The sequence below is a fragment of the Hyperolius riggenbachi genome, chromosome 5 (assembly GCF_040937935.1).
Source record: "Hyperolius riggenbachi isolate aHypRig1 chromosome 5, aHypRig1.pri, whole genome shotgun sequence".
Classification (NCBI taxonomy): Eukaryota; Metazoa; Chordata; class Amphibia; order Anura; family Hyperoliidae; genus Hyperolius; species Hyperolius riggenbachi.
The window spans coordinates 106,211,379-106,224,332 of record NC_090650.1 but is presented as its reverse complement, the minus strand read 5'-3'; the positions used below and the strand labels follow the sequence as shown (position 1 = coordinate 106,224,332).

Sequence of the window (12,954 nt, the reverse complement as noted above, 5' to 3'; positions counted from 1 at the left end):
ATCCAGCCACTGCATATATCTGCATACTCTGGACACATCATTATGCTGAGAATACACAATGAGATTTTTCAGCAGATTTACTGTCCGATCAATTTTCCGATCGTTTTTCTGATCAATTTCCATTCACTTCTTTGAGAAATCGATCAGAAAAACGATCGAAAATCAGATCGGACCAGTCGGAAACTATCGAACCATCTATCTGCCAAAAAATCTCATGGTGTATTCCCAGCATTAGTCAATGCCAGGCAGACAACCCACAATTTGTTATAGATCAGGTAAAAGGTCATCATTTTCCAGATATTACTTTATTATGTAGTATTCATAACAAAATTGTCTAAAGAGAAACATGGCCCTGCCTGGGGCCATTTTTGTTTTCTTTACAACATCTGTATGATCAGGAAAATGTGCTTAACATAGTGAAAGGGTTAACTTCAGTTCTGAAAAAGGCACAATTTACACAGTAAACGGAATGGAGAGTTTGGCAGTTACCTAGATCCAGTGGGGAGTGGGGAAGGTGAGCATTGGCCAAATGAGAGATGCCCAGTAATAGCATGTTTATCCTATGCCATTTAGTGATCTAGCACATTGGATCGCTAAATGACTTTGTGGTACACTTGTACTGGCACCGGATTTTCACCCGGGACATTCACAAATGATTGTCTTGTGCAAGGATGATCTAACTTCTATCTATATGTAGTTTAAAGAGTAACGTTACTGAAAAAATAGTAGGGGAAAAAATAAATTGATAGGTTTCAAATTGAGAAGTTAAAAAAAATAGAAGAGAGATCAAGAAATGATCGATAGTCACCATCGAATTTGTTCATGTTGTTTCATCCACAATAAGCCTGCACGTCATCATCTTTACTACTGGCAGACAAGAGAAAAAACTAGAAAGCACCAACTGCCAGTGACGTAGACATGTCATCGCGCATCCGGAGGCACAAACAAAGATACTGGCTATTGCTCAGCTGAGTTGATCCTCCTGGCAGATCGGGCAGATCGCTGGCTGGACAGCGTTCGGGGGACGCTATACACACGCCAGATTATCAGAAGAGACAGTTGTTTTTGGGCCGACTCAGCCTTCTTTAATCTAGCATGTGTATGGGCCTTAAAGCACTGCAGAACACGTCAGCACTATAGAAGTACATAAAAATAACTGCAACATGGCAACCAGTTTACCAAGGTAGGCAGGACAAAGGTTCTGTAAATGAAAGAGTAACTGTTAGGCATAAAATAAAAAAATTCTTTATTTTTATCTGGTAAACAAGTAATAAGGATGCCAACTAGGCAATCCAAAAGTTACAAATCACTCTTATTTTTCTTCTCTATTAAACATCATTGCCCAGTTTCCCTTGCTCTTATTTGGTACATCTGCCGCACAAAGAAAGAAAGTTGCAGGGCATGCTGGGTTGTTTTTTTTTTTCTCTTTACTTTCCCCTCAGACTTAACTAATGCAGCCTGATTAGCTAAAGCCTCTTTCCCTCACGGTTTCCCCTCCCACACCTATGTTTCTCTCTGAGGGCTGGTGCACACCGAGTGGGTTTTCTCGCATTTTTACAGCCGCTTGCGGCTGTGGAAACGCGTGGGTAATGTATTTCAATGGGGAGGTTCACACCAGAGCGGGAGGCATTTTGCTGAAATGCATACTCCTGGGCTAAGGCATTTTTTGGATTTCGGAGGCGTTTCTGCCTCCAATTTAAAGTACAGATTCTCTTTAAATTCTAAAATCACATTTCAGTGATTGTGTAGGAATGTGGTTATAAATTACATATGTAGATTCATACATGAGGTATTTATGTTCATTACCATTTATTAGGCAAACTGTCAGAGACAGCACAAAAGGACATCCATATGCAACAAAATCAATGGGCCTTAAAATTGACCAGCAATTAAAAAGTAGGATGCGTGGTAAAACAATGTTGACACAAATACATGTCAGTTAGGACAACAAGATACACAGAAGCCAAAAACACAGGAACTGGTTTATCACTGAATTCGCAACACTTATCCTGTCACCAATATCACATGACTAGCGATGGTGAGAACTGGCCAATAGAAGAGGCTTAGCGAGGGAGTTGGACAAAATGTATTACCAGGCTAAAGTGTAGCGCCATAAACACTTGTACACAAGTTCACTTCAAAACAAGTACATTCTGAATTATTGGCTTAAAGGTCCACTATTGCAAATTTTAGAAAAAAACAAACAAACTACAAATGATTTATACTGAAGAGAAAGCTAGTAAAGGGTTAAGAATGAGTTAAAAAAAAAAATAAAACACACTGCTGTATACAAAATCATGACAGCCTGCATGTGAGAGGAGCTTGCAGACAGAGGCTGTGCTGTAGGCTGCGCGTATCCGCCTGCTTAACATCATGAGAGTTTTACTACCAGCTGATATGCCGTTGCGCAACTAGCAGCCTAAATACAGTACAGCCTCCATCGGTAAGCTCCCCTCACATGCAGGTTGTCATGAACTTGTAAACAGCAGTGTGATATATATTATAACTAAATTCTTAACCCTTTACTATCCCTTCTACTAGCTTTCTCTTCAGTATAAATCATTTAGTTTTATTTTTTATGAATTTCACAATAGTGGTCCTTTAACTACCTAATTATCGCCTAACGCCAATGGGCGTGATCAAGGCGGCAGCCCCAGGACCGCCTAACGCCAATTGTCGTCAAGTCCTGGGGCGGAGATTTGCAAGAGATCACGCGCACTGATGCGCGCATATCTCCGCATGAATGACGGAGCTTTGCTCCGCTATCAGCCTCCCAGCTGCGATCGCTGCTAGGAGACTGTTAGATGGCGAAACCGCGGTCTTTTATAGCCGTACAGTGCTGCAATCTATGGCAGTGCTGTACTGGGACAGCCGTGTGGCACAGGTGTCCCCCTGAGAGACATGACAGTGATCGGCTGTCATAGGCTGAAGGGAGGTAGGGGGGAATAAAAAAAATAATAAAAAACAGGGAAATTTATTTAAAAAATAAATATTTGTATAAAAATAATAAACATAAATAAACACTGGGGGAGCAATCAGACCCCACCAATAGAGAGCTCTGTTGGTGGTAAGAAAGGTGGGGGGGAGGAATCACTTGTGTGCTGAGTTGTGCGACCCTGCAGTGAGCCCTTAAAGCTGCAGTGGCCCATTTTGTAAAAAATGGCATGATCTTTCAGAATGTACTCCCATTTTTTTTCTTTTTAGTTTCTTTTTTAACTACTTGAGGACCATGGGCTTAAACCCCCTGTTTAAGCCCATGGTCCTCAAGTAACCTAGCGACAGTATAAATGCTATACTCCAGGTGAAGAATTATACCTTTTTATTAAAAACTTACATTTGAGAGGTAGTCATGAATGGTGACAGTCTGTTGCCCTGGCCACCACCAAGAATTATAAGCAAGGTTTGCTCTTCGGTTGATAACTGAGCCGGCTGAGCTTCTTTGAGGGGGTGGGCATTCTCAATGTAGGGTGTGGGCATTGTTAAGTAGATTAGTTCCCAATCAGGACCACCAGCCAATTCCGGTGATTTCTCAAGGATCAGTCCGACGAAGGCTTCATAGCCGATAGCTTACTGCTTTTCTTCTAAGTTAGCCATTGAATGGTATCATCCGGTTTCAAAACTTCTTGCTGTAACTTTTTTTAATAAGAGCTCTAATTCTGCACTTGCTGCTGGATCTTTGCAAAGTTGTCAACTGTGACTCTGCACGGTTAAAGGTAACCTAAAGAGAGGCTTCCATATTTATTTTCATTTAAGCAATAACAGCTGCCTGGCTATCCTGCTGACCTCTATGGCTGCAGTAGTATCTGGATCACACATATGAAACAAGCATGTGGCTAATCTAGTCAGACTTCAGTCAGAGACACCTGATCTGCATGCTAATGGCTAAAAGTAAAGGCAGAGGATCAGCAGACCAGCAAGGTAATATGCATTATTTAAAGGAAGTAAATATGGCAGCCTCTATGTCTCTCTCGCTTTAGGTTCCCTTTAAGTCAGTTCCAGAACAGCACACGTATTAGAGACAGGGGGTACTTGTCACTTTACACTTTGATTGCTAACTGAATTGCAGTTATGCATTCACATTTGGCACAGATCCATAAAAACAGATCTTTCTGTTTCTGATGAACTAGTAATATATAAATAAACACATCTTTATCTAGTGGCTCTATATATACTTATACGGTCAAGATAAACTACCCTGCAACTGCTACTTTCCTTAGATATAGTGAGGGAATAAAATTTACTGTAACGATTTTCTTTTTGTTAGATTCTTTATTTTGTTTGGTTATTACATTTCTGCTTTAAAGAGTGATTGTCAGGCTGCAAAAGCTAATTTAAACCTCTATTCTCCTGTGTTAAACAGTTTAGAAGGAAGCCAAAAAGGCAATACTGCAGTTAAAAATCTCTCTTACTTTAGATGTTTGCTGACAGCAAGGCTCCGTATTCCCAGGCTCCTAAGGAGGACGCAAGCCGAATAACAGATACTGCAAAGCATTCTGGGGCCCTCCCCTGGCTGCTAGTGAGGCTCAAGTTTCAACAGCATGTAACAGTCTAGCTCACAGCACTAATAAATCTTGGGCAGAGTACACTGCAGGAGTCCGCTATTGTTCCTAGCCACATGGCTAATTAATATTCACTGCACAGTAGTGTTATTCATTGCCAGCGTTTGTGAGAGTGGAATCATCAGGAAGCAGGCAGGACATGACGACACATTTGGCTTCATAGGAGACAGACAAACATGGAACCTGCCATGAGCTGTCAGGAGCATCATTCTCTGCAAATACTATATAAAAATTATGTGAAGTACAAACGTGGACAGTGAAATGCATATGTAATGTAAGTACAGCCAATCTTTAGCTACTGATATATGTGTTTATTTTCTCTGAGACCTTATACCTAACAGCTCCTCTTTAAATGGCATTGAAATAGTTTCTAAATTCCATCAACATAATTTATAGTCTGTAATTTTAATGCTTTCACATTGCAAAGCTTTTACACTGGAAAAACACAATGAAATCTCAACTAGTTTAAAGGGTATCAGATTATAGAATGAATTCTTCCAAAGACCCAGGGGTCTCTTTATGTAACTGCTGCGGGGTAGCAGAAGTGAAAGCATTATGTCATTATTTCAGCTTCTACGCCACAGCAGACTCCTGAGATCTGGCTCGTGGGGAGGGGGTGCTTTACTAGTATTACCAGAAACCTAGCCACTGGGCTTATATGGTGGTGGGGGGGGGGGGGGGGGATCTGCTGGGGTTCATTTTTGCAAGCGGACATTAGAAGGAATGTCTGTTAAAGCAGCTGAAAGTTACTCTGACTTAGGGCCTGTTTCCACTACACACAGATTCTGGATGCAGAAAAACTGACTCCAATGACTGTTTATGTGCCTGTTTCCACTACACAAGATTTTTCTGATGCAGATTTCCCATAGGCATTTATTGAAGTCAGTTTTCTGCATCCAGAATCCGCGTGTAGTGGAAATAGGCCCTTACCGTATTTTTGAGACTATAAGACGCACCTACGTTTAGAGGACAAAAACTGTGGGAAAAATATATATATATATATTAAACTATTACCTGGTGCATTCATGGTGAAGGGGCATCTTGTGGATTATCCCTCCCCCCTTGAACCTCAGGCCCCCTTGTAACTCATGCTCCTTGTACCTCTTGTGTCTCCCTGTGTCCTCCTCTGTTCTCCTTGTGTCCCCCATGTCTCCGCCTCTGTCCTCCTCAAAGCCCGTTAAAATTGATCTGAAAGTTGGATTTTATGATCAAATTTGAAGACAAAATCGATAATTGCCTTCCGATTAGTTAGAATCCTTCAAATTGCATCAAAAGATTGTATTTAGTGAAAAATTGTACCTTTAACCACTTGCCGACCAGTGGATTTCGGTCTGATCTGTGCTGTGTAGGCTCTACAGCCCGCAGCACAGATCAGGTTTTAGCCAGGGCGATCAGACTTACCCCCTTTTTCCCCACTAGGGGGATGTCCTGCTGGGGGGGGGTCTGATCGCCGCCGGCTCTCTGCGCTTTGCAGGGGGGGGGGCTCTTCAAAGCCCCCCTCCGCAGCGTTTTCGGCGCTCCGTCCCCCTCCCTCCCTCTCCCTCCCTGAGCTGCGCAGGACGGATTTCCGTCCTGCGCATTGTAGGACAGGCTTCAGCCTATCAAATGACGGCGATCCCCGGCCAATCAGGGGCCGGGGATCGCCGATCTGCCTTACGGCGCTGCTGCGCAGCAGCGCCGTATGATGTAAACAGCGGGGATTTCTTCCCCGCGTGTTTACATTTCGCCGGCGAGCCGCGATCGGCGGCTCTCCGGCTGTTCACGGAGACAGCCTCTGTGAACGGACACATGGAAACCTGCAGACGACCAGTTTACGCCAATCGGCGTTAGCTGGTCGTCAAGAGGTTAATGGGCACCTTTTTCAATGCGATTTGAATGATCGTAACTAATCAAAAGGCAATTATCGGCTGTTCATATTTACTGAACGATTCTTTCTTCAAATGCGATCATAAAATTCAACTTTCGGATTGAATGATTCAGCAATCGACCAAAGAATCGTTCCTTTTTGATTGCCTTCCTAAATGGCAAAGTTTCTCAAATAGAAAATCAGGTACATCTATATGGCTGATACTGTGGTGAAACCCCTCCTACAGTGTGATGTCATGACCAAGGGCCTGATAGTTTGCTCTTTCTGTGAACCTCATTGCATTGTGAGAGATAATGGCTTTTGCCAACTGCCAAGCAAGCAATATCTCCCTCTGTGCATAGAATTCTCAGTAATGAACATTCCATACAGATCAACGGGCAGAACGGAAAATGCCACCCCCAGTGATACATTTCAGAACGTTAATCAGGGAGAGGAAATGTTTTACAAACTGACTACATTATCGATAAATGAATATTGTAAACAATAAGCAATTTTATTATGTTATTTCACTAAAGTTCCTCTTTAATTACTTCAGCCTGGCTGTTACAAGCCTGAACGAATAGACTGCCACTAATAAAACTACTTGAAAATACAGTGTAATTTGCTCAGTGTCACAACTGGCACCTCCAGACAGGAAATATCTCCCACGATGCATCACTAAGAAATATGCAAATCATTCCTTTTCCTTTAGATCAACTAAAAGCCAGACACACATCCAGAAACTGGTGTGCAGCGTGCCTATACAATGAATTGGCTATAGGAACACTTCAGAACAGTGCTACTGGATAAGCATCTTGCTTTTAGCGAGATATGGGAATGATTTGTATATTTAGTGACGATACAGCGCGGGAGATCTTTCTTGCTTACCTAAAAATAAAGAATTACAAAAACCTTCTGTTTTAAGAAGGCAGATTTACATTTCTTTTTATTAGTGTGTAAGCTGTCAAAAGTTTTCTTAAAAAAATAAATAAAAAAAATGACAAATCCACCTTAAAGTGGACCTGGACTCTTGCACAGAACAGAGAGAAAACAGAGAAATGCACCCTGTGTGTACTTAGAGTTTAGTCAGTCTAATTCCCCTTCATCTGTTAGTAATCACAACTGTAATTTGATCTCTGAGCTGTGTCAGCACAGGAATCTAGGCAGTCTCAGCAGAGCAGCTAATTTGTAAACACAGGATGTTAACCCTATGTCTGCTTTCATAAAAGCAGGAAGTAGGCGCACTGAAGATTTGTATCAGTTGTAACAAAGAAATGATTTTCTTTAAAGCCTCATCTACACGGGTAGATGAGGCTCCGATCCGGCGGCTCGATTAGCCGCCGGATCGCCTCTTCTGCATCCCTGCCGCGTTCCCGCGCGTGCGCTGGATTCGATACCCGCTTGTCCCCGCGCATCTTTCGCTCGATTCCCTGTCATTGTCCCCTCGTGGGGAACGAGCAGGGAATCGGCGGTAGCAAGACCTGACCTGTCGGATCTTATCAATCGAGCCGCATCAGCGGCTCAATTGATAAGCCACATCGTTGCCTCATCTACCCGTGTAGATGAGGCTTAAAGGTTATTAGGCTGTTGCTCATCATTTAGAGCAGAGTGCAAGTTCTGAGTTCAGGTCCGCTTTAATTTCTGCAGCATTTAGCATTATCGGACTGGGTTACTTTGCCTTTAATAACAGTAAACCTTACAGCAGTGATACATTTAGACTCCTAAAAAGGATTAATAATCAAGCAATTCCACTTACCAGTCTTCTGACACTGTACTATCTTCTCATAAACACTATCTGCATTCTCAATTAGAGCCTTGCTGCTTTGGATTATCTGTGGATTAAAATGTTACATAATGTAAAATGTAATTCATAAAAAAATACACGCCACAAGCAAGCACAGTGATGATTGAAAGGTATTTCACCAGGATTATTCTGCTACAACAAAGAGGGTGCTAAAAGACATATTTTTTAGCTTTTCCCATGAATAATGCATAGCATTTTTTTTTCTAGATCTTCTCACAGTGGAGTGATTTTAAATTGTTCAAATTGAAGCTTTTGAATTGCAACCAAACATAAAAAGCAACTATTAAATTCAGGTGTGTATTCGTATTAAAAAAAAGTGTATTCATCAAAGAAAAAAAAATGTAAAGGTACTGTGATGTACAACGGGTATAAGTACCGTAATCGTCCTCCTGTAATCCTCTTAGCAACAAGGTTCAGACTGGGGAGATGGAGAAAAAGCCCAGACCTACTGATCTTATGCTGGGATTACACGCTACGTTCTTTGCTAAGAATCGTTCCGATAGATGCCTTCGGTGATAAAATTCCAACATGTCCGATGTTCCGCTCGATTCGTTTCCGCTCGATTTCTTATCGAAGTCAATGGAAAAAAGATAAGAAAAACGAGTGGAAGAGAATCGAGCAGAGAATCGAATGGATAATAGATCACGCCGAATCGAACGCAAAAAACGTACCGTTTAATCCCAGCATTAGGCTCAGTTCCGATTAGAACACATCGGTTTGGCACAGAGTGGATTAGTTCAGTGTCTGCTATGCTCCGTTTTAAAGGAAAACTGAAGCAAGGTTAAAAAAAAAAAAAAAAAAAGTTGATACCTATAAAGAGGAAAAGCTCTAGATCCTTTGAAAGCTCCCTGTTCCTACATTCTAGCTGTGTCACCCGTGATATATGTATTCGATCAACTAGTCTAATACATCTTCGAAGACCCTTTGAAAGGCTTCAGGAGCACTCGTGTCTGAATGCTCTTGAAGATGGGCAACTCCCTACTGTGCGAGTGAAGTCTTCTGAGGATCCCGGAGGCAGAGTAACTTCACCGGGAGACAGCGGGGGAACAAGAAAACCAAGACGGGACAGGAAAGGCTCAATAGGATCCAGAGCCTTTCCTCTCCATAGGTATCTGCATTTTTTATATTGCTACAGATTTAACATTCCTTTAACGTCCCATTCGCATCCGGGGGTGGATGCATTGCATTATACTGTAGGTAGAGATGGGCAACGCATCCGCTCATCAAAAAACAAACAAAAAAAACCATAGCCGGTTGGGACTCTGTATTCCCTGTGCCGCTTTGTAGAAGCAGATCCTATTTTTGGGTTACGTACCCTCTGTTGCGGCGCCTAGGTGCAGGGTTTGTGCCTAGACTTTGTGTTCATCTGCTGCTCTAGTGGCAAATCGAGCCTTATCCTTGGATTCCTCTTTGGTGGGAATAGATTCAGAAAGGAATCAATTCCTACCACACACAGCACATAGCTTTTCTATAGTTTCTAGCAGGTAATCTATTGATAATCGATCAAACTACAACAATGTACTGTTGCAGTGCAATGCTATAGGCCACCGATTGACATCACTCCTGCACTGCCCCTAATCAACCTAAATCTTTCATCTGGTCTAATCAATACTGTTGATTGATTTTAGTCACGAACTCAGAAATTGATTGAAAAGGAATCCTTTGGGAAAGACTCCCTGCAAATTTGATAATATACAGTATTGTGTATGTCCGCCTTCACTGAAACTTTAAATTGACACTCTTCCGTTAACAAGAACTTATCAAGTATAGCTTAAAAAATGAAGCATTTAAAACAATTATTATGTTTCTTATATAAAAAGGCAAAAATCAACAAAAAAACAAAACAAAAAAAAACACAATTTTTGTTTTGTTTTTATCAATTAAAAAAAAAAAAAGAAGAAGAAAGAATCAGGGACGTGGGAGGATTGTATAGTGTGCCCAAATTCAGGAAATTACATTGGCCCGGTCAAAACATTATTTTGTGGCCTTTAAAGCAAACCTGAGATGCAAATAAACTAATGACAAACAATTGTATCTATCTTGCTACTCTTTTTTTAAGAATCCAAGTTTCCTTTTCTGCTTAAAAGCTTAAAAAAGTAAGTTTAATGGGTTATAGTTTCAACTAAATGGTACCGTCCTTAAAGGTGGCCATACACTGGTCGATTTGCTATCAGATCGACCAACAGATAGATCCCTCTCTGATCGAATCTGATCAGAGAGGGATGGTATGGCTGCCTTTACTGCAAACAGATTGTGAATCGATTTCAGCATGAAATCGATTCACCATCTGTGAAGCTGCCGCTGCCGCTGCCACCCCGCATATATTACCAGATCCGGCAGGTGCGAGTCCATGGCTCCAGCTTCACTTCACTTTCTGTCCGGGGAAGTTTAAACAGTAAAGGGCGCTCTACTGTTTAAACTTTGTCGGGACAGGAAGAAGTGATGCCTGCCGGAGCCCAGCGGAGAAGTAGCAGCGGTGAAAGCGGGGACACGCGTCGGCGGAGCAGGTAATGTATTGCCGCTAGCGTTGGTCGTCAATGATTCGAACACCGCTATCGACGCACTCTCGACCCGCCGGCGATCGAGCGAAATGTTTTGCATGGATGATCGACAGGAACGTTCGATTTCGGTTGGAAATCGATAGTTCGGTCAGCGTTTGCGCAACGATTGCACAGCAGATTCGATCACAGTGATCGAATCTGCTGTATAACGGCGGGAAAATCGTTAGGTGTATGGGCCCCTTTAGTGTTCTGTTGTTCTATGAACTATTGACCTTTTTATCTATTCCCTGCTGTCAGAAGCGGTTCTCTGCCAGGCAAGAGTTTTATGGCTGTAATAAGTCTGACTAAGTCCTAACTACAGAGAAACTGTAATTTGCATACCTAAATGTTTAACCATTTCAGTCAGAAAAAAAAGGAACATAGTCTGGTTATATGTAGGAATGGCACTGTACATATACATGTGGTCACATGTTAATTTAGGTACCCTGTAAATCAATACACAATTGAACAAAAACAGTTTCACACCCATCTTCCATTGCATTTGACTATTATTTATTTTGACTTTTATACTAAATGCTTAGTTTACCAATGTATCTCTGTTTGAAAAGTCAAAAGCCATATTCTGTCACCCACCATGACTTTCCACTTCAGTATTGGTGCCTTGGTGTTAGCAAGGTCTGTGCTGTAGAGAGTTTAGCGGGAAAATAAAACTGCAAGCTGGATAAAGGTTCATTCACAGTTCATTTCATAATGTCAAAGCATAAGGCAGCAGAACTGTATTATAACATAATAAGAAGGATTATTCATTGGTACTAGTTCACTATAATGAAATAATAAGCCACTTGATTGCAGGAATATAGCGCAGGCAATAGGCCCAGTCTGACTGCATTAACAAGAATGCCACAAGGTCACAAGTCACCCGAATGTGGTTGCTCATCTGAAAACAACACAAATTAAGTCATTCGACTGTAGAAGCCTTCCAGGTATTGACACCGTGCATACGTCCTGCATTTAGGTATCAATTTCTATGGCTCCAGTGAGCACAGCTCAATTCGGTGATCACTATTTTTCCAATTAGCATTTTTTTCTTTCTTAGCTGGGCCTACAGCTTATCAGCTCAGACACACTTCTGCTGCCGCACCTGCTCCTCCATGCTTCTACCTCCAATCAATTTGTCATAAAGTCTTCCACGGAACTGGATTAGAGCTGTCTAACACCGAGGAGAAGGCCCAGAGGAGGCTATCTTTAGCTGGAAAGAACAATGTTCAAAATTGGAAAGTGACATTTCCACAGAATACTATAGATTTTCTAATTCAGAAGGTTCCTGTCGGAGCTTACAAAGTTACTTGTGATAATGAAGTACAAATCGCTAGAATAAGATAAGAGTGTTCCCTTATAAGAATGACAATATACATGAACGCTCCAGTCTAGTACAGCCTAGATGTGATCTGCAGCAACATGTCTTCACGTGGAGTCCTGGGCTGAATAAGCTTAGACGAAGAAACTGGAGTTACAGGCAATATCTTTTATTAGCTGACAGTATATTTTTTTTTACCATACTAACAAACAAGTTTTTTTTTGCCCAAGGCATAAAGTACCACAAGGGAAGGGGGATAGTTTCACTGTTGTTCTGGTACCCACTAGGCATTTGAGATTTGTAACAAAAAGAACATCTTGATTTTCCAAGCAATTTGAAGGAATGATATTGTGCCCCTGTATTCCTTCAAATGAAATTGCTCTGAATCGCTAATCGCAAGGGCTGGCGATTAGCAAAGTCGAATCACCCTCATAGGGTTTCACTGCTGTGGTGCTTTGCCAATGATTGGCATTCGGCAAGCACAGGAAAAGCGCTTCTAGTGGGCCCCAGTCTTAAGGAAAGATCAGGGTTAGACAACCCCAGAGAGACAACCCCAGAGATAGTACACTAAATTTTTGAAAGCCTTGCACCTTTTTAAGAGTGGCTGGATAGTGAACTGGTTATAGCCACTTGTAGAAGACCAGGGTTTGAATCCTAGCTGAAGGACGTACATAACCAGTAAGGAGTCATTGGGCAAGACTCCCTAATGCTCCAAGATAGTCTATGAAGCACACCCTTAGTGGCAGCAGCTCTCAAGTGCTTTGAGTCCAACTGCAGAAAAGTAATATGCAAATGTTAACATTTCATTTTAAAGATCTACCATATTAAAATGCTTGTTTTCAGGCTTTGGCCTACTTGTGATTTGTAACTAAGTGGTCACCGAGAGA

General features: G+C 41.7%; 1 protein-coding gene across 1 annotated transcript in view; it reads right to left on the bottom strand.

The window, feature by feature from the left end:
- PLCL2 (phospholipase C like 2) overlaps positions 1 to 12,954 on the bottom strand; it is a 295,004-nt gene that overhangs the window by 49,734 nt on the left and 232,316 nt on the right. Inside the window, exon 5 of the mRNA XM_068236101.1 lies at positions 8,162 to 8,237. Coding sequence (XP_068092202.1) covers positions 8,162 to 8,237 — 76 coding nt within the window. The remainder of the gene's footprint in view (positions 1 to 8,161; positions 8,238 to 12,954) is intronic.